The 26,847-nt window shown below is 35.1% G+C and overlaps 1 protein-coding gene across 14 annotated transcripts in view; it reads left to right on the top strand.

Moving 5' to 3' along the window:
- Nucleotides 1-26,847, top strand: part of ERC2 (ELKS/RAB6-interacting/CAST family member 2) — a 443,424-nt gene that overhangs the window by 373,379 nt on the left and 43,198 nt on the right. For all 14 annotated transcript variants that reach the window (XM_075762003.1, XM_075761998.1, XM_075762008.1 and 11 more), the window contains one exon: nt 13,717-13,782. In XM_075762003.1, the coding sequence (XP_075618118.1) occupies nt 13,717-13,743 (27 nt within the window). In that variant the 3' untranslated portion in view covers nt 13,744-13,782. The remainder of the gene's footprint in view (nt 1-13,716; nt 13,783-26,847) is intronic.

Here is a 26,847-nt window from a genome sequence, read left to right as displayed (position 1 = left end):
ATTTCCTTCGATAGGGTAACTGGCTTTGGGGCTAAAGAAGAAAGTGGTAGCAGTGACATACTTCGAATTCATGAGACCTTTAACACTGTCCCTCCATATATTTGTAATATACAACTAATATGCATAATACATATATTTGTAATATACAACTAAATACATTAACTTATAATGTAATTAACATGTAATGTAAAATGCATTACAATAATAAAAGCTATAACTATAAATAATACTATTTTAATTTCATTAATTATGAAATCACCATGAGATGGGTGTGCAACTGTTACAAATAACATGCTACAGACCAATTTTCTGTTACTCATTGTCAGACAGGAGGGACATTTACAACAGGGTTCCAAAGAGGTCTGTCTTTTCTCTGCTTCTGTGGAGTATGTTTTTAGAAATTATTTCAATGATGAAATAGAAAAAACTGTGAATATTGTTGACAGTGAACCAAGCTGCGAGAAGCTGCAGGCATAGTAGGAGCAGTTAAACTGCTCAATAAGCTGCTCCAGTTTCAATAAACTGGAGAGAAAGTCTAGAATAAGAAATCCGAAATTCAGTAAAGACAAGTCCATTTATGAGGGAGAAGTCACGTGTACTGATAAGGCAATATCATGGAAAAAGGAATCTGGATTGCACATAATATATGGCAACAATGGAATACCATTGCAATGAAGTTGGATCTAATTCTGGGATAGATGTAATACTGGAAAAGAAGCAGGAAGCAATTATTCTGTTCTTTTGAGCACTAGTGAGACCTCATCTGAAAAGCTGTATACAGTTTTGATCACCATGCTTTAAGAAAGATAGACAAATTAGAAAGGGACAAAAGGAGAGCAACAAGAATGATAGGAGTTTTAGAGAACATGACCTATGAGGAAGGCTTAAAGAACTGAGTTTGTTTAGTCTAGAAAGTACTAAAGGGGAGACATAAGTCTTCTAATACATAAAATGTTGTTGTAAAGAAGACGATGATCAATTGTATTCCAGTGCCCACTGGAGAAAGAGGAGGAGTGGTAAATTTAATTTATACGAAGAATAACTAGGTTAGTTATTAAAAAAAAAAAAAAAAAAAGGAGAAAAAGGAACCTTTTTCACTATGAGTCTAATGAATCTGTGAGTCAAAAGAAAATGTGGACATTCTTTCATATAGATGTAATGGAAGCTCCTTTCTTGGAGATTTTTAAGAACAGGTTAGATGAATATCTATGGCACATGATAATAGCTTTATTTCGTTCTGTGCTGGTGCATTGGCCTTGGAGTATGTGTTCTGCTGAAGTACTGCCACCTCTAAATTTCCACAGACTCTGTGAACAATGGGTTAGTTCAGCAAATGTTTACTTGTAAAGCAAGCAAATAGGAGATCCGTAACAAAATACTTCCTGAAATAATAATTGAGAACAGCACAGTCAATGATAATTTTGAGTGAACTCTAGTCATTGCTTTAGCTTACATTTTCATTTTTTAAATTTCTGTATTATTCACCATTCCATATAGCAGTCTTTTGTACAGCAATTTGATTACCATGTGCCATACAAACCTGTATTTCCCATTCAGTAGTGTGTTACACACAAGTTCTAGATAGTGGATTTTGATGACCATAATCCAACATACTGCTAGTGATTCGAAACCACAGAATAAATTGAGAAAATAATAAACTTGCAAATCATCAGAGGGCATTTTTAATTTTGTAAGGAGACAAGAAAGTGATGCATATTGTAACATAAATTCCATTTAATTTAGTGAATGCTAGGGAGGGGTTTTGAAAGTTTCCTCACAAATTCTGAAAAGAAAGAGATAGGTGAATGTGCAGTGTTACTCTTGAAACATTTCTCATTTCTATGAATAATACTGGATTTTCTAATTTATATGTTACATTTATATAGAGAAATACATGTATGTTATTATATATGGCTGTAAAGGTATGTACATGTGCATTCGAGTACATATTTGTCAGGAACATTAAGACATTTCCCACTTACTGATGTAAAACACTGTGTATATGCTACTGTGAGCGTATACTTCCTTTAAAGAGAATGGTGTATTACCAGTGTCTTGGAAGGAAAATACGCACACGTGCTGCTTGAAATATGCTTACCTTTTACATGGTGCTATTCAGTTCAGGTATGGACATTTTTTTTAATGGTCATATTTTTGTTATAACTGTTACTCGATATCATATCCTGCTACGGGCAGCATGTGGCAGCATGGTTCTAGATGTAGCAAAGGATAGGATCTCTGACTTCTCTTGAAGGAACTAGTTGGGCATCTTTTTTCAGATATAAGGGTTTAGGTCTTCTGGCTGTTGCTAGGGACCAAAGCCAAGTTTCCAGCTACTTCTTGCCTTTATCCCCTCTTTTTTTGCTCTTCTGTTTAGAGAGAGGTATAGGTTGGCAATCTTTTTTGCCCTTGTATGTCTGGACCTAAACTCTGGGGAAGATGTGAGAAAACTTCACAAGCAGTAGGAAGACTCCAACTCTCCTCTGCCCATACACATGGCCATGTTACAGTGAGTGATGATGTGTTCCCTAGTTATATTGATGCATCTGAGTTTTATTTGATACAAATAAATTTCTGGGGATTGAGTGCTGCCACGTCAATAACATTGCAATATTAACCATTTTTACTAGTCTTTAAAAAACTTGGAAAAAAAGATAATTTTGCAGCTTTGCACTAAAAACTTAAATTTTTTCTCTTCAATTTTGGCTTGAGAGTTGGCAATTGTTCTTAAATTCCACCTGGAAACATTTTGGCAGTCAGAGTGTATCCTGGAGTGCGGGTGTAATACTCCTAGCATGAAAATGAGCTTAATAAGCATTCTGTACTAGGTTCAGTTTCCAAGGAGTTGTAGTGTGTAGCCCTTCTAGAGTGCATTAGAGTAATCTAATCTGGATCGTTGCATCCAAGATCTATCTGGAGCAAAAAAATCCCATGGCTAGATAAATTTGAACTTCCAGATTTAGAAGCTGTCCTGCCCCATAGCATAGACTTCATCACAAAGCCTACTGTCCATCTCCCTGCCTATCTTATTTCTCACCTCTACATACTTACTGTTATTCCTTAAAAACTTTTTCTCTTGGCCTCAGTTGCCTACCTCATCTTTCAGTTTTCTTCCTTGTGCTGAAAATGTTTTGAAGGAAGTGCCTGTTTGTGTCACACAAGTGACTGTGTGCTCTTGAAGCAAGTTGCTGTTGAAAGTTGATAGGAATTAGCGCATTTGTATACCCTGCCACAGCTGCCTTACTGTACTGCAGTCCTTTTGTCATTTTTTTTTCTTGCACTTTTAGTATCGTAAGAGGCCTGTGAGTTACTAACCAATAGGGAATTCTGTCTCACTAGGACAAGTCTGGTCAAATTGAGACATCTCAGTCCTTTTGGTTTTCTAATCTCAGAAGCCTTTCTTGCCCCTCCATATTTGTATCCTGTTCTGAGTTTCAGGCTCTAGTCACCCATATTCACTTACTATTAATTTCTGTATGTAATTTACATTCCTTGCTATCTCTGAAACAGTCCCTAACTTATTGGCACGTATGACAGATCTCTAAGTCTAGGATCGTCTCCATGTAACAAAAAGCATTCTTTTGCTGTCACCCAGGACTTTCTTGTTCAAGTTCATGAGATCTTTGCTATGTGGTTAAAATATCCTAAGTTCAAGTTGCTGCTTATGGACTACATAGTAAAAAGCTGTACTTGATTATTTAAATTAAAAGCAGCATCTCTACATAAAAAAGGGACTTAACAGAAGTTGCATAGGTAATCTATGACATGTATGTCTAGGATGCACTTAAGTTTGATGATGGTGTGCTTAATAGGAAGTGATGCTATTTGAGAGGGCATATGGAAGAACTTGATTCTGCATCCACACCGTGGAAGACTGAAGGTATAACATCCAAAGAATTTTCATACTTTAGGACTTTATAGTCAATGCTGATGATTAGAAGAACTATCAAATCTTCTTACTTCCCACAGTACTGGAGATTTTTTAAGACATAAAATGTAAGGTGTTTCTCATCTCATAAGAGTTTCTTGAATTGCCAAGCTGTGGTTGAATCACATGCTTTACTCCATGGTCACCTTGGCTACAAATATATTTTAATTTTGTTTCATGATAAGAGATTATATTCTCATAAAAAAGAATCTGCTTTTTAGATAAATACGAATATCACAGGGCATGCCATAAGGCTGTAGGAGGTGGCTGCTTTCTAAAAATTTGGCCCTATTCTTAGAAGCTGTAATTGAAGATGGAATGTCACGTGGTGTCATAAGCACGTAGCATGTCCTTTTACGTCTTTTAATCCAGTCTGGCTACGTAGAGATTTTGTTCCTATTTAAAACATTGTTGATGGTCCTTCAACAAGACAGTGGTGTTTAGAAGTAATTTGTCATAAACTCACCATCAAGTTTTCCATTACTCTTAATTCTCATCAAAGAAGCCTAAAAGGTAGTTCAAGGTTTCTGAACTATCCTCCTATCTAAACAAAAACTCCTCCTTATTAGGACAGTGGTGGGGGAGTGTGTCTCTATGAAGCTTACCTTAATGCCACTCTGCAGTCAGAAAGCCAGCTTTTAAAGAACTATCTGATAACTGTCTTAGTATTAAATATGTGTCATTTTAAAAAGATTTTTTTTAAATTATGCTGGTAAAGTCATTCATTTGAGAAAAGAAATCACAGGCAATGATGCACAAAACAATATGACTGTTGCAAAGTAGGAATATGCCGCTAAAAACTTTTTGAAGAAGACTGTGTGGTCTCAAAAAAATTGTTTATTGGTTTGTAAAGTGGTGAATGGTCTTGGCAACAGGTCTTTGTTCATCAGCTGAAACTGCTAAATATCCTTGGAGTTGCTGAAAGGTGATAGGTGAAAAACTCTGAACAGGTCAGATGGGATTTTGTTTGAGATGGATGACTTTGAAATCAGAGCCACAGGACAGTCAAACAACGATTATTATTTTAGTGTCACAATTCTGATCTGCAAATCACTGTATTGATCCATATATAATTTTAGGGGAAAGGAGTGCATTTGTATATTTTGGCAGCCCTGGCTGTTAGCACAATGCCTTATATTCTGTGGCCATACTGGAAAATTGCCAACCTCAAATCCTGAATAGGCCTCAGGAATATTGAAACTAGGATTTGTCTTTAAAAAACCCCACGAAACCAAACAACACAACTTAGAAGGAGGACAAACATAAAACAGAACAGATTATTTTAGCTTATTCAAATAACTATGGTTACTTGAAAAGTGTAAAATTCTTCAAATTTCTTTGGAATGTGAGTAGAAAGTTCAATCTGAGCAGAAGTTTGGTATTTGGAAAACTGAAATATCATTTTTGGGAGTTTTTTGCAACATTAAAACTTTGTCTTTTAGATGTTCAGGAAAGAGGAAACTAAAATAAGGGGAAAACCCAAAGCACCAGTAACATTTTAGTATATCAGTGATATGATATAGCTGTTTAATGCAGTAAATTGGAATTATTGGCTCCCTCCTTGACCCAGATTTTGGTGTGTTTCTTTATCCTGTATGTTTACACGTTGTATTTGGGCAGGTGTGAGCTTGCTCTTGTCTGTTTGCTAAATGTATGTGAACTTGTTCTGCTGGTGCCTCAAGCTGCAAGGAAGCACGCAATTGCATTAGCACAGCGCTGAGCCTGCACTAAGCTCATTGGAGTCACATGGATTTATTTAATTTAGGAATTTGGGCAGGGCAAGGTTTGCTTGTCGGTACATTCGGTATAAACAATCCCAGGCATATCCACTGTAAATAACAAGTATTGTGCTGAATTAATTAGAGTTTTGAGATCTCAGGAGTGCAGTGCAAATTAGTCATATAAATGCTTTCACATTTTTAAGTATTTCCTCTAATTTTTCATCTTTGCTACACATTTTCTCCCTCCGGAACAAAGAACTTGTGATTCATATCACACATTGTTCAGACTTGTTGAACTGAATGCAATAAAATCCTATTTGTATCACAGTCACCATTAAAAAGTCAATTTTTCAATGAAATTGTATGCAGTTATCATTGCTATATTGTTTACTATAAACACGCTACTGAATGGCAAATACTTCTTTTCCAATGAGTATGTAATTTCTGTCTAAGCATTTCCTAAAAGTCAGTAAGTGTTATCATATGCTTATTTTGGTAGATGCAGAGAATTTTTCGTGCCTCTGACATCTGTCTAGGATTGCTATCTACTTTACCCTAAAACTGAAATAGTCTTCCACAGAGGCTTGCCCACATTTTGAGGATAATGTTATTGGTTTCAAACCTAAATTTCATTGTAGATTACATTGTACTTGTGATGGAACAACAGAAAGAGCCTTGAAATTTGGAAGAGTCTGCTCTGACTTTGAAGTTACCTTTCAGGAATACCCTAGTTCTTGATTTTGGTGTACTGCTCTTTTACAGTTACAAGCATTGTGCTCTGTGCAAGGTTTCTCATTTCAGTAAGACAGGATAGAAGTTTGTAATATTTGTTAATGTTTTTGTTATTCCTACCTCTTAATCATAATTATATTGTAGCCAGATGATTTTTCATATACCTTTTAATTATATTAAATCTGTAATTTGAATAATAGGCCAGCTAAACTGGAGCTGTATTAAAAGCTAGAAGTAGAAAATAGGTTTTGCTGTCTATGATACCTCCAGGAGATGGATTTTGTATATTGAAAAGTTATACCTCTCCTTTGCTTACAGAAATGAATTTATTTTATGTTTTGAGGTTTAGTGAATGTGATATAATGTATACATACTGCTCAGTGTGTATATTTATATATATCTATATTTATATGTTAGCTTTGCAGTCTTTTCCACATATGGAAGAATTTTTTGAGATCATGTTTAGCTATAGAAACCTCTCCCCCTCACTTCCCCTGAATGTGTGTGTTAGAATATACAACACTTATATAGAGGTTTACATTTATCTTCTATTTCTTACTAGAAAAATTAGCTGCCACCATCATAGTCTAAAATAGGTCTTTAGACCAGCTGAAAGAGCCAAAAATGCATTTCTGGGAGACAGTAACTTGATAACAAAAGTTGCATATCTGGCGCTGGTTACTTAAGTGAGATAACATGTCACAGACTTTCACTACAAAGGGGACCATAAATTTTTGCATTGCAAATCTGATTTCACGGACCACTTCTTGTAAGAAGCATTGGGTTTCCGCTTCATCTAGTGATAAAGCTTTAGAATGCATGAGTATCTGGTGAAACATCTTATTCATGTTAATGCTAGTCTGGGTGTTGTAAAGTAAGTGGTCAGAAACAACCTTTTGCTTACCCCCATCACCAGTATTTATGTTTGATTTTAACCCAGCTATATACAACTAGAACAAATGGTGAGACGGGTTTTATGGTCATTTTCATAATTGGATGATACATGGTTACTTGTGACCCCTTCTGTTATGGATAGGTTTGAAAATAGACCTGTGGCATAAATCCATATTACTGAAGCCATTTTTAAGATTTATTCAATTTTGAATATACAAATGAAACATAAAATGAAGACCTTCTAAAACTCTGCACACCAAAGCCTTAAATGAAGCCACTGTTAGTCTTTCCCCTTTCCAGTTACAAGCTCAGTTCTTCAAATCATTCATGCACAAAACTCTTCTGTAGTCAATTGTTCTGTGTATGGAGAGTTAGTGAGATTAGTCCTCAGCTGTTTGCTCCTAGAAATTGAGTAGCAGATAAAAGTCTCTCTAAGGTCTGAAAGATTCTGATTTTAAGCTAAGTTCTTGATTTGAAAGAAATGTCATTACTTAGTAGGTAGATTTCTGTGTCACAAGGGGAAATTAATATTTGTAAATGTAATTGTTTGCTGTAAGTAGGACAGTTTCACAGTCCAGAGCCAGTAGTTACATGTTTAATGACCCATTAGTAGCCACAGATAATAAGGAGAGTAGTGTAAATCAGTCATCAGAAAGTCAGTTCAACAGATGAGCAGGTTATCACTAGATTTATTTAACTGAAGTTAAGACATTAATTCTTAGCATGCCGGCACTTGAAAGGAAATGTGATGAGCCTTGTCAGGAAGGGTCTTCTATTGTGGGAAGAGAGCCAGAAAAGCTTAACTCATCAAGTTTTTAATGTTGCCTGTGTTGCAAAAGCTTTTGTCTAAAAGGAGATTACGATTTTATTTTTTAAAAAAAATTTATTTATTTAAAGAAAGGATTTTATAAAGATACTTGCATCCCATAAAAGTGAGGGGACGTGTGCAGTACTTCAGCTTCATCGAAGTATTTGCTCTCTGTTTTTTGAATCAGAATCACTACATTCTTCATTTCCGGTAACCAAATTTTATACACCAGCAGGCTTCATAGTAATGTACAATCTTGCAGTCTTTGATTGCATCTGCATTGGGGTTTTAGTTCTGATTGAGTGCAGATTTGAATCAAATCTCCCAATCATTCCCACTTACTGCACTATGGTTCATATCCAGAAGTGGTGTTGGAGTGGGCACACTGAATTTCTTTTTGATTTAATTTAACTGAAAGATGCATTCCAGGAGGTCCCTCAACACACTGAAATTGCTAAAGGGAAATCAGTCTTGAAGCTAGAGGAAAATCCAGAATATCCCCCAAGATAGGTGTATTGTACAGATGCCGATTCTCAGTACCAGTTGTATTGGCTATGGGTCTGTTGCTGTTGCACCACGCTGCTAAATATAACCTCTTGCAACCATTTCATGTTCAAGAGTATGCTAGATGCAAAATGATTATGAATAGGCTTATAATTTCTAACATTTGAGTATTACATTTTTTTTAGATATACTTAATCGTGTAGACCATGATTAAAGTTATCCCTTGTGTCTAATGCTGTGTAATGTAGCCTCTTTTATCTGAAGGTCACTGTCTCAAATTTACTACTGAAACTGCTGAACCTCAAAGGATTGATGGCTGAGAAATATGCCTGCAAAACTTGTATTGAGATACACTAATAAAACAGAAGACATCTTTATACAGGCTTTCTACATCTGTGTAGTATTTTCCAATCACTATTCTTTAAGTTCCTCCTCTTGCTAGTTTGAAGCTGGTTTTGAGGTTTTGGCGTTAAGTTTTGTTGCAATTGAACAAACTGGATCAGACCAAATTTGAAAAAAATGGATCAGAACAGTAAATCTTATTTATTAACACCAGATATTTCTTTTTAAGATGTTAAGGAAATATGATTAGTAGTAGCACAGACAAAAGAAAGGATTAGCAAAAGGATGAAATAAAATCAATCAATTAATAATCTATAAATAGCCCATGTACAAAGGCTTTCATAGCATTTGAGCTTATACCACTGTACTGTACTAAATCTATGTCCAAATTAGAGACTTGGATGTCAGTCCTAAAAATAGAAGGCATTCAGTCTTAAATATTTTGAATTTATAATAATTTTATAATAATTAAGCATGCATACTAATTTATCAATTCAAATGGCATTTCTTGAATATTTTTTTCACCTTTTGCTTATCTGTAATCGAGATTTTGCTTTGCAGGTTTTGTCATTGAACTGCTATTCTTGACCCTGTAAACCAATGAAAGATCCAAGTTTAAAAAGCAGTTAATGTACACAAACATTAATCAAGAATTCCTTGATTATAGTTTATTGTTTGAAAGAGCCACAGATTAATGATTCTGTAGGATACACACTGATATGAAAGACTAAGCATTCTTCTGGAAGCCTCTGAACCAATATTAATAAATGATAAGGCATAACTGCAGCTTTTATTTGGCTTCACAGTATGTCAAGAACGCAAAAAAAGTTAATGAACATAATTTGTCTCAGAATATCAGCGAGGAATTCTGTATTCTCTTACATTATCTGTTTGCATTGAGGTACCAAACCTTAGTTTCTTGATAGAATAGTTTATTCATAAGACCAATTAAAACTATAATCCTGATTGATGGTGCTTTTGGGTAGTTGTTCCTATCTATACAGAAAAATCTGTAAAGCCTGTAACACTAAATTACACTATTAAACATCTACTCCTCAAAATGTAAGAGGTAGCAGAATGACAAGGATAGTTGAGTCTTATCTCAGTACTTTGATCCAATGCACTGGAAGGAGGAAGGGCAGGCTTGAAAACAACCTGTCTGCATAATGGCAATAGTAAGTGATCAATGAGTTCTTTTAATATTCCTTTATGATCTTGCATCTGTACGTTCTAACTTCTGTTACATTAAAAAGTGGCTGCACATGTAATAAAATTAGGGTTCTTTGATTTAATTTTTTTTTGGTTTTTGTTTTTTTTTTTTTAATGAAAAAGAGGGTTGATATTCTCCGATATCTGGAAGAATGTTACTTTTCTCACATAATTAGGAAATGTTGGGCTTTTTTGATAGGGATGCTAAGTGGGTGAGCTCTGCTTAGGTTAGTGCAAGTCTTAAAGTACTATTTATCTTCTATAAATAATTAGTGTGTGGAATTAAAAATGAGATATGAACTTATTTTCTGGGACAGGTATAAATCAAGTCAAAATATTATATAGATACAGTTTTTTAAAACAAGATAGTACGTTGAGACTGGTTTTGAGGTTGCTCTTAGTATTAAAAATTTAAAATCCATTGAGGTTTTGTTTTTGCTGTTCAGTGGTCTGTCAAAACAGATCACTGTGTTTAATTTTTATGAACTTGCTAATCACTAAAACTGGAAAATACGCAATAAACTCTTTGTGTACAGAATAAGATCATAGCACAGACATTCTCACTCAAACAGATGTGAAGAAAAAGATGGAAAAGGATTTTTATTAATTGTAGATGTTGAAGGTGAAGTGGACCATGACCATAATGTGGACCTGACCACTCAATAATTTCTTCATTAAATCTGTAATTTTTTTGAATTATTTTGAATAGTTAGCCGTATCTTTTAGAAAGTGTCTAAGTCTTGACATAAAATCTTCAAGTTTTCCAGAACTGATGCACTATTGAAAAATGTACCATATTTTCAGCCTAATTACATCCTATAAATCTCTATCTAACTTTTTATCTGCTAGAGAGAAGACCTGTCTCCTTTTCAGTATGTGTTAGTTAATAATGATCAAACAATCTTTGCATATTTTCTGTATGACCAGTTAGGTTGAGACTCTTGTTTCTCACTGCCAAGTTTATTTTTCCGTAATTTTGTAGCTGCTTCCTGATCTGGTTACGGTCTTGCAAATATTCATAAAAGTATGACCTGAGCACCAGCTGTGTAATTATATTAATGGTCTTATGCTACTGCATAGAGACACAGCAAACTTTCTGGGGTTTATTCCTTTGCCTGTATTGGTCCTTGTAAATTCAACACTGTATCACATGTTCACTCTTGCCATGATCTGTAAAGCCTTTTTTGATATCATCGGTTTCAGAGGCATTCCCCTGTATTCTAAGTTTGCCCTATGTGTTTTCAAATGACGACTCTCTATACGTGATTTCAGTCGTATGCGTATGTGTCTGATGATAACATTTATGCAGCTAATCCCAAATATGTTTGCTTTTCCAAGCAGTCTTTGTCAGACTTTTCTTTCAGATCATGAGAATACAGAACCTGTTTGGGATGAGAAAAGATATCTGCAGGTCCCTTTCCTCCTCCAGCAATATTCGTTCTATATAGAACTAATTTTGCTGACACTGTCTCTTGTGGCACATAACCAGCCTTACAGAATTCGCAGCATATTATTTCAAAGCATTTACCTTATCAAAAAGAGTCTCTACATAACTGAAAAAGATAGAAAGTTATTTTGACAGGACCAGTACTCAATAAAGCGATGGTGATTGACATTAACTGAGCTCCAGCTTTTAATTTATTGCTTATTGTATACCAGGATCAGTGTCAAACTATATAGTCTGTATTTTCCCATAATACTCTTTAAAAATATTTGACAATATTTGATTTTTCAACTCTTCTAGAATTCTGCCAAAAAGAGATCACACAAATAATTGAAGTAAAAATGAACCTCTGCCTTTTGAAGAATTCCCATGCACTCAGCAGCAAAACAGCTGTATGCGGTTACGAGGAGTCATTTGGAAACCTACCGAGTTGCCCATTTTTGTTGATTTTTGCTGTTTTTAAAGATATCACCAAAGATTAACCTAATGCATTCTGTTAGTGAAATAGGATCAAACTACTCAGTGGAAAAGAAATCCTTCAGTCTTTCTTCAACGTTTTCCCTGGAAAAACTCTTGTCAACTTCCAAGTCAGTTCAATTAGCATTAGTAGGCCTGAATAAAAGTAGCGCCTGTAGAATTCAGTGGGAAGGACTTGTATTTTCAGCGAGGTGAACCCAGCTCATTGGAAGTTTTACAGAATTTGTCCCTTTGTTTCAAAAATAAATAAGAATATTCAGGCCTTAGTGTGTCTTTGCTTTGCGGTGTTCCAAGTCAACTGTAAAAAATTTACCCACATTTCTTCTGTGTTAAATGATAGCTAAGTTTATAGTGGACTGTCAGATTTCTTTACTTAATTCAGCAACATGCAAGACATCTATCTTAACATCTGGTTTTTAATAACAGTTGACATCTGGGAGCTCTTTTTTATTCCAAGAATGGACTAGGAACAGTAGTGATACTGGCAGTGTATATTTTCAGGCTGAAATTCCTGTCCGTTTCAATCATAATTAATTACCATTCATTTTATTTAGTTTTTAGATTTAATTAAGTGCCAGGAATATGGTATACCAGCTAACTTTCAAAGTTTTGAAACTATAGAATTTAATTTTTTTACATTTCTAAAATATTAGTGGGTGAATTTTAAGAAGATCTAAAATGATAAGATTTTAATTTACTGTGAAATGCTGAGTTAAATGAAAAACATTGTGTTGTGCACCTCCATGTTCTAGAAGCTGAGTATTGCATCAGAATTTGGCATAGTAGAACTATAGATAGATACAGATATGCACATACACATCTGTGTGTGCATAGATAAAGAGTCATTGTGAAAAACATAGTCTTCAGTAAACGTATCCAGAGAAGAACGCTTTGCTCTCCTGGTTTAGTTTGGGGTTTTTATTTTGTTCTTTTTAACTTCAGGTTTCTAATAAATGTAAAGACAGACCTTCTGCTTTCAGCATGTCTACAGTAAAATAATCCCTTTTAAAAATAAATTCATGAACGTGTTACAATTTTTTGTATTTGCCAGTATGTTATCTATCATTAAAACTCTAAATAAATGAGTAATCCTAATGGGTCAAAAATGGAAAAAATGAGAGAAACTGTCTAATAGTATTCAACAATGTGCAGTGTTTGAGGATTGCTTAAAAAGATAGATTTAATTAATAGTGTGTTGGAAAAGTGTACTTTGCTAATGATAGATTTTTTGATTCTTCAGCAGTTTTGTATCTTTTAACCTAACAGAATGTAAGACAATGTGATTATAGCAATTACTTTGCTTACTTAAAAGGTTTGATCTGTTTCTGCTGTCGATGTTGGTTTGAATTGCATGCAATTAAAAAATAGATAATCTTTTAATATTTAATCGTATAATCTACTTCCTACACACTGTTTTAACTGGGTGGGAAAAATGTTTACGTCACTGTTCTTGTTTGGTTTTTTTGGTTGCTATAGATGCACGTTCTTGTATATGTAACACAAACCTGTTCAGTTGTTTTGGCTGGCTTGCATTTAAAAAATAAAAGAAAAAAAGCCAAGAAAATTGTATTTTATATGCATGAAAATAACTAACCTTTTCTTCTTTCATTCCAATGCTAACATCTTCTCTGTGCATCTCCTGATGTCTGGCACACAGGATGACGAGGAGGGTATATGGGCATAGCCGTTCCTATAAACCAAAGTTCCAGTTTTGTTTTGAGGGGTGAGAAATTCTCTTTTCTATCTCTTTCAAGTTGCAGTCTGATTTTTATTGTTTTATTTTAAACTGCATGGAGCTATGTGTTTTTTGACAAGTGATTTTGTGAACCCTGTAAAAAATGTTTTCTCATATGCAACGAGCAATGACGAACTATGTCTATGGTTTAAGGGTTTAATTTTTTTCGTAACCTGTTGTGGCTAAAGGTGTAGGTAGATACAAAACTTTAGGAGGAGTGTATTTGTATCTCTTTGTATCTGTCTAAACTATTTCCTGTTTTCAGTAGAAAAGAATTTCTTTAAACTAGTATTAATCTGCTATATCATCTCAAAAATCCCTATAAGAACGCTGTAATATCTTTGCAGAATGAGTATGGAAGTTTGATATTTAAGAAAGTTAACCACAGATTAAGCATGCAATTTTACTGGAATAGAATTTATAATATGCATGGAAAAAATGAGACTACCTATTAAGCTAAAATGTTCTACTGAAATTTCAAAATAAGCAGCAGATGCTTAATAAGGAAGGTATCTGTCCATGCAATACTCTTTGCCTGAAATAATCTGATGGACTAACTTCCATACAGCAATCTGGCTGTGATATTTCAGAGTACAAAGTGCAGCTTATTTTGTTAAGTCTTTCACTTATGAGTAAATACAATATTGTCACTGTGTGTCAGTTATTGATCAATGCCTATCCACTTTTTGGTGCTTGCTTTTGGAGCTGTGGGTAATTTGGAGCTCAGGATCACTGTGGTCTCAGCATTGCTAAGGCCATCAGGCCTGGGGTTTTGCTCGTAGAAAATGTGGCTCATGCCACTACTTCTTACTGGAACAAATCTGTCTACTGCAGTGGCACTGTTCAGAGGAGCAAAATCTACTCACATGAGTAGATTTTATCACATTTTTAATGTGTTATTAAAGTTGCCATACTTTATATTACTTTGGCCCCTGTCACCCCAAGTCGAAGACTCTGTGATTTGTTTTGTTTCCAGTAGTATTATAAGCCACATTACAAGTCAGTCCTTCCATTTGACAGTAATAAAATCTCCAAAATAATTGTCGTTGTTATATGCTTATTTTTTAGAATAGTTATGAGATGCAAAATTAGTGCTATCCATAATGAATAATTTGTATTGTGTTTTAAAACTATTAAGCTGTTGAATTTTTCTATCACAGAGAAGTGTAAGATTCAAAAATTTTAAAATAAAATAATGGGCACTCTGATACCACGAACATTTAAAAGAAAGCAACCTTGGTTTCTCAGAGTATAGTGTTAAACCTTTTGGGGTTTTATGCTTTCCGATTGAATTTTAAATGTCATACTTGTACAGGTTGTATGTGTAGACAACTTCTGTGTTTATGGGCCCACATTGCAAGTGGTAACAGTAGGAAAGGATGTGACTCATATTCTAAATTTTTTTACACTTTCTTCTTTCCTGAAAATAAGCAGCCTTAAAAAGAATCTGGAATTGTTCTTTTTCATATGAAAATGTAAAAAAAGGTTTATGGGTTTTCTTAGTGTTGTGTTTGAAGTAATTAGCAAGTTCTGTTAACTGCAGCTGCATGATATTTTAATAGCAGTTTATGATGTTATTTAAAAGTAATGTAATTTTCAGCTGTTTGTCAGCATCATTCTTCTGTTTTGGGTGTGGAGAACAGATCTTTGTTTATTTTCCAGGCCCATATATATTTCCGATTTCAAAACAAGCATTCCTCTCTGACTCTTTTGTTCAAATGCCAACATAATTTATCAGGTATCATTATATACGAGATCCTTGACAAATAACTTGGTGCTGGTTTTTTTCGGGCAGGGGAGCACTGCAAAGGTAGTACAACAACTAGCTGGTAGCCGGCATAGCGTGTCCTCCAGGCTGAACTCACGGGTAGACCTGTCCTTGTAGGCAGAATAATTCCTGAGCCTAGTGGAATGGCTATCATAAGGTGAAAATTCATGTCATAGACCTCCTTCCCTAGGGGAAGAGATCATTTAGGTCCCAGACCTATAAAACTTTCTGAAAATACAGGTGGTAATACTAAATTTTCTCATATACACTGTTAAGAGCTGTAAGTATATCTTACAAAAGAGACGCTTACAAAAGATATACTTACAAAAAATGATGGATGAACTCTTTTGTTTTACACAGCCTTGAGAGCTGACAGTCAGACTTGGCTTTCTCCACTCATGTAGCTCTGCAGTGGGGGTTGTTCAGGTAGAATTGAGCTACGTAGTTGTAATAAACGAGAGGAAAACTGGATTTAGTTCTCAGAAGTATTCTTGAGGAGTAAAAGTTATGACATAAACTACTTTCCAGGTCTTTATTCCTACTTTCTGATGTTTGAGCAGAGCAGCAGTTAAAAATTACTTGATTGTAAGATAACTCTATGGTATTTTCTGCCACATAGACTAAAGCCCTGGATCTGTTAAGGAAATGAAAATTTTGGATAATTGGATCATTTCCTGTTTCTACTTACAATCAATACTTAGAATCAAAAGTTGATACAGTTGAATCTTGTCTTTGTAAAATACATGTTTTTCCACTTTTGTTTGCTTTGTAAAAAGTCTGGACATTATAATTAGCTGTTATAACTTGCTGTATGACACTCCTTTTATAACCAACTTTTATGATGCTGTAGTTATGAATCGAAAGGAATAATGCCTGTGATTTAATTTGGAACATTTTAATAATTTCTATTGCTATTTAAATAAGACACACAAGATTTGTCCTGGATGCTTGTGGCTCAAGGCTAAATGAATTTAATAGCTCAAATGGTTAGTAATCAGGGTGAAATGAACTGTCTTGAATGTTGCGTTACTATTTAAAAGTGGCATTGTTAACATGACTAGAATATCCAAGTAAGTGATTACAATAAATCCATTTCTGTGCCGAGTTATAAACCTCTAGGCATAAACTTCACTCCAGAGCACTCTATCCTGTGTTTTTGACAGTGCATGTAAGAGGAATCTGGATGCTCTTCTCACCAAAGCAAGGTGATAAAACTCCCTGAACAATTGCTCACCACCAGGAACGAGGGCTGCACAGTTCACTGGGTTATCTTCGTTGCATTGTGGCTGTAGGATTAGGCAGGACGGGTCCGACTCTCTTTGCATGATAGTAGTAGAGTGGCTGAGTGGTCGAACTAGTGAACTTTCAGCAGCCTGTTGAAATAGATCTGGAGACTAGATAAATGGAACGGGAAGGAGACGAAGATTTCATCTTCGGAAACTGATTTCACTCTTCATAATGTAAGGACTCTTAAACCAGACCTTAATTCATGTTGGTTTTACCATTCTTCCTCTCACTTTCTCCTGATTATCATAAGAAGTAGTATGGCTGAAGGAAATCAAATCTCTCAGCCAGCTGAGTGTATACTAAACCACAGACAATACAATCACATTGGGTGTATATCTTGTTCAGAAAAGCTTTTCGTTTTTTTTTTTTTTTCTGCAGACTTCTATCAAAAGCTAATTGTGAACATGAGAAAACCAAGAAACCCAACGAGAATGAACATGAGGGATATATTTTATGTTGGAGAGGAAAATATAATTTTAGAAACTATTTAATTTTAAAAGTATTTGAACTGCAAGAATGTGGATTTTTAGAAAAAAATCCTTCACCTTACTTTTCTATAGTTTGTGTATTTGCCATAAGATTTAGTTATACAGTTTAAATTATATAAACTATGGATGCAGCAGTTCCATTGCAACACACACTTTTGGTTACGAACCAAAGCATATCGATGTCCTTTTAGAGTCTCAAAGACACAGTTGTTTTGGTTTAAAAAACTTGTATACAAAGTGTACAATAATTTTGAAAACTGATTATCAAGAGACTAAGAGAAGCTTAATTTAAACTTTGTTACAGTAGTATAAAATAACTGATATGCTTTTGAATTAAAGTTGATTTCTCTTTAAGAGGATTTTTTTTCCTACAAAACCAAAAGCACCTGAGACAGCAAAATGTTTAGCTTCTGAACTTGTTGTGTTTCAAGTCTAATTTTACCCTGATTATATAGTCTTACTAACATTGTCGGTACCATGCAGATAGCCTCATGCAATCAAAAGTTTTCCTGACGCCGTGAGATAGCGCTCTGCCTAGGTAAGGATAGTGCAGGCTGGTCCTCCAGTTCTGTTTAAAAAGTAGTAAGTTAAAAATCAGTGAAGTCCTTTTAAACGTTACCACTTCAGTGCTCAAATACTCCAAAAGAGTGACATGAAATGACGGTGGAAATGTAGAGTGGCAGGACAAGAATGTGCTGTAAGGTTATAGGGAGCTCGTTACTCATTAAGGAGCAGATGAGGTGTTCAGGGGTATCTCGCTGCCCAGCAATTTTGGTAGCACATGTAGCTGCACTCGTTGGGGCTTGTTAGAAACAGGATCTCTTCCCCTCTCCTTGCCCTTACAAAGGAAAATAAAAAAAAAAAGAAAATCAGGAGGTGATGATAAGTTTTAAGAATTAAGCGCTTATAGCAGTCTGTCATGGGTAACTGAAGCCATTTGACTTGCAGAAAATCTGCTTGGCGGCAGAGCTGAGGTGTGCAGGGGGAACACAAGGGCTTGTTTTTTCCTTTCCCATTCCTACCACTGACGTGCAGCAGACTCTGGAAGAACGGTTAGGACCATCTGTGTCTGTAACAGAAATCAACACAAAGCTGTTTATGCCGCATTTTGTTTGTACAGTGCTGTAGACTTTATTCTTTGTCAGATGTGAAGTAAATCAGATGTTTTAAAAGATGTTTCGGAGTGTTTGGACAAGTTTATTGTCTGTGATATCCTTAGAACAGGGTTACCTTCCCACCTGAAGCAAAGAGAAACTGAAGCTTGTGTCTGGCAGCAAATGATGTCTGGTGGTTTTGAAACTAAAATCATAAAGCTAGTGTGCTAAATTTGGATTCAGGAGCTGAACATAAAGCCTGTAATTGTAAGATTTTGCCTTAGTAGTCACTGTGGAGGCATTTTTTTGGGAGGCATCAGTGTCATTCAGTAAAAAACCAAAAACCCTTTAAAGCAGAAATTGTCTACAGAATGGGTGAAAGAGTAGAGCTTCTTAATTAGTGCTCAGGCAAATATTCACCATTCATTTCTAATTATTGGATGTGTTTTGGATGTGTTTTCAGGGAGGAGGAGGAAAAGGCTGTTTTAAACCAAATGTGGTGCCTAGCTTTGTCTTTGTTGAGCTGTGGTGAACAGTTTTCTTTCAAGATGTCCTTACTAATAGCAGTGTAAAGCATAACAAAATTTGGTCATGTTACTATATAAGGATATGTTTAAAGACATTAACTATTAGCTATTGTTCTGCTTTTTTGTTTTCATTATTTCAAGTCAAGATTTTTGTAAATTATTTATTTGTTTATTTTTTATGTTTGGATATTCTGTTTAGCCTGTTTTGGAAAAAACATGTTAACTTTGAAATGTGTCTCAGTAGCATGCAAAGCAATTGAAAAATAAGGAGCATGACTGTTTGCAGTGTTCGTTTTAATTCTTTCACAGAGTGTATGAATACTAGCTCTATGCTTAATTAGCTGCATGGGTGTTGCTACATTGACTGGAGCCCAAGGGCGTTTTGGATTTGTGAATTTTTAGACATGATTGTTGTTTGACTGCAACTTGGGTTTTACTAAACAAAAGGAGGAACCTCCCTAGGAATGTTTGTTTTGCAAACTAGGGACAGATTTATGACTAGTCTTCATTCCTGTTAAAATATTTTTATTCATAATGGAAGACATTTATAATTTTTATTTTAGTTGGGAAATTTTATGTTTGCTAAAAAGTTACCTTTCTTTTTTTCTTAAAGATGTCATTACTACTGCTAGTATTTTTGGGTATAAATTGCCCACCATCAAAGACAGGGGGTTTTCATTAAAAGTACATGGAAATTTATTTAGCTGTGTGTATTTGGTTATGTTTCATTGATTATACACTGGAAATACATGAATCGCTTGACAAACATGAAACTTTTTCTGTGTTTCCTATGGAATGGAAGGTAAGTAAAGATGATCAGCATTGTTCTTTTGGGGGAAAAAAAAAAAAAAATCCATCTGTTGCAACACTTCTATGGTCAAATACATTAGAGTTAAGGTCAGAAGTTGAAACCCTGTGCCCCCTGAAGTTAGTGAGAGTCCTGTTATTTATTTCAGTACTGTTAAGTTTTCACTCAGAGTAGTTTCTTTTGATTTGTTCATAGTCTCAGTAGAAAAACATCTGTGTGTGTGTATATATACGTATTCTCAAAGCGATTTGCACAAAGTAGATGTCTTTTACTTTACTCTGACAGGCATTTATCTTATCTTATCCTTGGTATTTATGAGACACCAAATCACCCTCATGTCTAGCTATAGAACTTTATTACATAAATTAAATAGTTTTTTGTCTGTCCCGTCTATGTTAGCTGTGTGAGCCAGGCCATTCTGTCTGAACTTTGGCCTCAGCTTCTTTACTGCAGGTGCAGGAGGTGTGCAAACAGTCTGAAAAGGTAGCTGCTGAGCTGAACTTCAAAGCTTTTGATGCAGTCAGCCTAAAGACAACAGTCACAGGGCCTGCAATCAGCAGCTGTCCTCTTTTATAATCTTCCATAATAAAAATAAAAAACATACTAGAGCAATTTTCAATACCGTAGAAAGTGAACAAAGGCAGTGTGTATTTTCAGAGCTAAACTTTGTTTCAAAATGTTATAGTTGCTGTAAACAGGAGTAGGTAATCACTGACTTCACACTGGAAGAAGTAATCAAATCATCTAGAAATAGTTTAATATCTGAAGCTAAGCCAACATCTTGAAAATAGTAGTGAAAATCTGCTTTAAAGGGATGAATTCAATGATGAATTGCATTTTGCTGGATTGCACTTCTACATATATTCATGTGAATGTGAAATTGCTATTAGTTGTTTCGTAAACAGTTTCAAGCAGTTGTTTGTGAATATTAGAGTATGTGAATATGGGACTGACAGCACAGCATTCCTCTTGGAAGTTCTTGGATCATTTGGAAGCAGAAGTGCCACATGACTTAAAGACCTAATCAAAGTTCATATGACTTAAACTTTTGAATATAGGATTTTACAATTGAATACTAAAATTTGAAAAAAAAAGTCGATTTTGAATAAACATGAGATTTATATAAATTGCTGTGGGAAGCTTATGAAAAATACAAGAGAAAATGTTCAGTAGAGTACAGAAAATAATGCCGAATAAAAATTATGTAGTATCTCTGTTAGTTACAATGCTATAATGCTGCTTTAAAAAAAAAAGAAAAAAAGAAAAAAAGAAAAAACCTTCCTGTGCTGACCTACTTAACATCAATGAAATACCAGTTGTCATTGCATATGTCTCTTGATTTCCTCAAGGAAAAAGCTTGGATAGGTGATGACTGCTATCCTAGATATCCAGTCCTACCAGCCACAAGGCCTGGAGCCAGTTTAGAGACACATCCCTGTCTCTTATGCTTCAGGTTATTCTGGCAGCGGTTTCTAATGCAGATTTTCAGATCACACACATGCAATAATTGAAGCACTTTGTCTGGGTGTGGTGGCCGGAGCTCAGACTGAGCTGAGTGAGTTGTAGATGCAGAGAAACAAAAAAAAAAAAGGCATTTGGCTGTTGCAGCCGATGTGTACTACTTGCACAGCCATTCCCGTTTTCTGCCAAAGAAAAGGCATTGGGCGGGATGGAATTGTCTTGAGTTTGAGCCTTGAATCAGTGACTCCCTGATTATAGGATTAATTTATTAATAATTCTATAACAAAGAGTACAATACAAAAACCTAGGAAAAATGTTTATTCATGCGATTTAATTAAGTTCAATATCAAGCATTTTGGGAACGTTGCTTTGACAACGTTATGCTATTTGTATACTTGTGCTCTAATAGCAAATATTAATGTAATGGATTAGAAATAGTTAAGGAATGCCTGTTAATATCCCTCATTTGTCTATACTGTCCCACTCTAATTAGGCATCCATTTTTGCATCAATGTTCTCAGCTGTTCAACAAAAACTATTGTGTTAATTGCCCATTTCAAGATACCACTGGGCAAAGAGTGAATTTTTGATGGAATATCCCCACAGATGGCAGAGTCTTGCTGCTTCATTTTGCTTCTGTTTTGATCTTTGCTTTAGAGACAGCTCACCAGTGAAAATGTTTATAGGTCTGTGTTCCACGAGAGCAGTGGTGATTTCACTGGTTCCCTGCTGGAGCCTGTCAGATCCTCTGACTGGCCAGATCATGGGCTCTTCTTCAGCCTGGCTATGAGTTCTTCCAAACTGAGCCAAGCTAGCTGAACAGTTCATGTATTAGTTTTATTTTAAACCAAATCTTTTTGACTAAAATAAGCAAACTACTCATTTGAACAGCTTTACTGGAACAGTTGAAGAAATCATAGTCTTAGAAGGGAGAGGGACAAGCAGCTGGAATCTCTTTGAACAGCATATCTGGATGTAGATGAGGATATCTGTCCACAGCCTTAGGCCACAGGCAGAGCGCTCTACAAACAGCTGTGCCAGTTGATGATGTTATTACCACCCACCCTTATGTGCTTATTACTACTTTTCTGCTCGAGATTGTTACCCTCCCAGATCTCTCAACAGAAGAAATCGTTCCCATCAATCCCATCTCAACTTCCAGCAAACTGAGCCAGGTTAGCTTAAATAGTGACGAGTGCCCATTCATCAGGCAAGCCTGTTTGTTGTTGCCTGGCGTGGATTAGAGAGCACTCTGACATTTCTGACTCTGTAGTAACTTCCAGCTGATGGTTAGTGAAGAGCAGCTAGTGGTGGTAACATCTTCAAGTGGAAAAACTCAGTCTGGCAGAGAATTATGTCCATAAGTTAAAAACAAAAAGACCTTTACTGAAATCACTTTATCTTCAAAGGCTCTTGCACCAATTTAGGTAATCAGGTTATTAAAATAATTTAAATTAAACCAGTGCACTTTTCTTGTTTAACTAATCAGAATCAGAACCTCTTTGTTCATTTTGCAGATAGACATATTTTTACCAGATGCAAGCATGGAGATCGGTAATAAATGATATTTTCCATTTTATATAGGAGCTATAATTTTGGATAGTAAATCTGTGTTAAATTTTAGGAAAAACAGTTCTTAAAAAAACCCAACCAAAACCCATTTTAGATAGATCTTGCAATAAGTCTTTAGGCCAGTCATATTAATAATATGATTAATTTTGTCACACATAGTTCTAGGACTTTGAAATGCATTAGGTGATAAATCTCAAAGCTGAAAGCTTTGCTCTTTATAGCAGATCTTAAAGTCTATCTATAAGTGTTCACGAATGACTACTGTTCCCTAATGTGGCTGAGACCTAAATTTTTATTTGTTGGAGCCATCAAAGCAGCACAGTAGAGTCACATTCTTTGTGTAGTGTTTTACATCTGTTGACCTGGCTCCTGCACGTGAGCTTTTCATGAGGATTCATTTTAGGTCTAAGAATATGGATAGGGTCAAATGTAAACACTGAGGCAAGTTTTTAATGATTTAGGAATTCTGTTAGCTAGGATGATTTTGATTATGGCAGTTAGAGGCTTTAGGTCTGACTTACATTCGTTCTATACCCCATAGGAATTTATACCTGTATAAGTACTAACAGATCCTAACATTTTGATTGAATTAAGTTGTGTTCAAGCCTTCTGGATTGAAAGTGCTCTGTGATTGCCCTTACATTTTTTAATGTAGTTGAGTATTATATCCTACCTGCATTAATTGTGGGGAAAGAAAAGGATAAAGGTGAAAAGCTTTACTCCATTTGCAAATTGTTTTTACACTAGTTCCTGACTAGACTTGGTTGGCAAGTTGGACTTGCCTTCAATGTCATGACACTGAAAGAATTTATTACAACTCTCTAAATTTTCTTCTCTACCCAGCTATGCTGTAGTTATCATTTAAATCTGTGGTTAGAATTAATGGAAACATAACTCCTTATCCACCCTATTTAATTTACCCTCAGTCATGTTCTGTCTGAGGCTGACAAAATTGTTGAGAAATTTACATAGATCCTGCAGCTCTCATTTGTAAAATATTGACGAGTGGTAGGTCATCCTTTTAAAAACTGCTAAACATGCTTGAAATGTTTGCTGTTTTCTCCCAGATTTGTTTACCAAACCAGATTCAGTTTTTATTGCATCTTTTAGGCAATTGTGGTCATTCATCTTCTAAATCTTTTTCTTCATTTGTATATTTGCTTAGTTTCTAAAATCAGCAGCAGAAACTTTAATAAGAAACTGTCTTATTATTAACTATTTTATAATTCAAATGAACTATTTTAGAATTGCAGTGTTGCAAATCAATTTACCTTGAGGCTTGTAATGTATTTCCAGTGTGTAATTAACAGATGGAAAAATATTTAGAACTCGAATTGCTATTCATTTGAAGAAAAATGACAAATGCTAAAAAAATATCTGCAACTAGTAAAAGTTTTAGATTTGAACCTGTTAACCGAACATGTCTGCAACTGAGTGCAAGAGAGAGAAGGGCTCATTCTCAGAGGGCTAATTCTTTCTTTCGGTTACATCTCTTTTACTTGTTTAATAAGTTCACTAATTTTTAATTGGAAGAAATGAAGACCTTGTTCAAATATTGCAGTGTCTTAGAGTACCTTGTCTTTTTGTTTGGTAGGAAAGAGGAGTCTTACTATGAAAACTGCTAAAGCTGTATGTGAATCCTCCATGGATACAGTCTTATTGCTTGAGGAAAACTTGGGAAAGTTTTATCTCAAAATGGTCTTTCAATATAAGAATCAGAAGAAAAATACTCTTTCTTTCCCTCTTGAAAGCAGTGTAGCTTCTAAGAATGTATTTTAAGACAAGCTGAGTGAGAACCCTGCCTTAGTTACAGAAAAAAGATACCCTGCAGAGAAAAAACATGAGCTCTCTAGGTATATTTAACTGCTGTTAGCACCAAGGCAAAATGAATACTGTCAACCGTACTTTTACCAATGTACTCTGTTTTTCCTTGAGGATTGATCGGTTTGAATGTCCTGATTCTCTCCTTGACTCTGTCTGTCAAACTTTGTTCTGATGTTGAAGTAATCAAAAGCTACATGTGTTGCAGGATTTCGCAAACTTGATCTTACAGGTTTAACTTAAATATTGTTTCCATTTTGAAGTCTGTCATATGGGTGTACCACAAAGAGTGTTTGGTTTTAGCCCTGATGTCTTGGGTGGTGGTATGCAGCAAGTAACAGAATACTTGGAATAAAGAAAAATCCTGAAATGAATCCCTCCAGCTATGGGCCAGTTGAGAGCTAGGGAGACAGGATGTAAAGTAAAACCCGTAGGTCTCCCTTTGATCAAAGGATAGATTCCCCACCACCACCCAGCAGGTGATTAACTGTAGTTCATTCTCCCCTAAATGGGATTATTGGACAAAACGAAGTATCTGCGTAACACCCATAAAGCAAACTTCAGTTAATAAACTGGTGTTAGAAATATTTCAAATCCTGTGTTTGTGCATTCGTATTCATGAAGTTACGTGATCTGATGCGTGTAAGGTGCTACTAAATTGTCTTAGAATATGAGATTCTCTAAAGGAAGAATTACTAAGCACCTTGTGAAACTGCGTTTTTATTTTCAGAAAACAAGCTCTTTCCACAAGTAAATTGTTGCATATTTTTCAGTTGTGTATGCTTTCTGTATCTGGAGAAATTAATTAATAGTCAACTGCACCATGAATTTTGAGTATGGTGAAACAATGATGTAGGGTGTGGTTGTGCATGGTTTTATATGCAAAAGCCGTTCAGAAACGGACTTGACCAGCTGGAAGATCTGTAAGCCACGGTCTGTTTTTTACTTCAAAAGTAATGACAGTGGGTGTTTCACTTTGGTTCTAGAAGTTTAATACTGGGTTTAGAAATCTCTATTTTCTCGTGGTTTCATCTAATTTTATTTAGAACATGCCAAGTGCACATTTGTTGAAGAGGAAGGACGTAGCACATCAAGCCACCACTGTCCTCAAGAACTTAGAGTTCAGTAATACACGAATGTCAGTAAACTCTGTTGTTGTCCCACTGACTTCTTGGAGGACAAAATTTCATGCAAGAACTTTTAAAATGGAGAGTAAGTCAGCTGTGCTGTTCTCATTTTCATGATTATGAATTGCTTTCCAGTACAAATCAGAATATAATGACTGAAATCTAAATATAAAACACCTCTGCTGTATTTCACTGCTAGTATGATAGAAAAATCTCATCAGTAAGTGTCTTATTAATAAGTAGCCTGATTTGGGATGTCTGATACAACATTAAAAAAAATTTATTGAAAATTCACTGTAGCACAAATATTTTTATATGTAAGATAGTCAAGCCATCCCTCTCACCAAGCAGAATCTGCCACATACCATCATTCAGATAATGTATTTCAGAAAATGGAAGGCAGTAAGCTAATTACTAAGCAAACTATTCTTTTTCATAATTATATTATGTGAGATGAAATGTAGGTATACATATCACACATACAGTTTTTGGTAGGATCCTGCTAACAATAATTAACTATAGTATTTATCCTGTTACCCAATTCTTATTAATATCATGATTAAATTTTTGAAACAAAGATGCATTGTTAAATTCTAAACCAACAATAAATAAATACATCTTAACCAAAAGAGATGCAAACGTTCCAGCAATGAAGTGTGGATGTGGTATTCTAGAAAATAAAGCCCCAAAATCTGTCAAAGTTGTACTGGATGTTGTCTTTGTTACAAGACTGCACTGTGGTTGCTACAAATTGTGTGCTTTGGTATTGGTATTGTAATGCAATTTCAGCAAGCTTCTGTGTAAGAAAAATATTGTTTATCAACCAGTCAGATCAAAAAGCAGTAGTTGGAATATAAAACCTCCAAATCCGCAGGACAGGTGTTTGACAAATTAATGTAATTTAGTAAGATGGAATAACAGTGTTTTAAAATCTTAATTACTTATTGGTTTTTTCTATATTCTTCCCACAAATGGTGGGTAGAGTGTGCAGAGTTTGCAAGAACCTAATATTCTCTTGGCAAATGTTTCAAAGATTAATGATCAGGTAGTTCCAACACTGGTGTTTTTCAATGATGAAAGATGAATAAACCCTTTGTAGC

This window comes from Balearica regulorum, chromosome 10 (assembly GCF_011004875.1).
Source record: "Balearica regulorum gibbericeps isolate bBalReg1 chromosome 10, bBalReg1.pri, whole genome shotgun sequence".
NCBI classification, from domain to species: domain Eukaryota; kingdom Metazoa; phylum Chordata; class Aves; order Gruiformes; family Gruidae; genus Balearica; species Balearica regulorum.
This window is presented reverse-complemented; position numbering and strand designations above follow the sequence as displayed.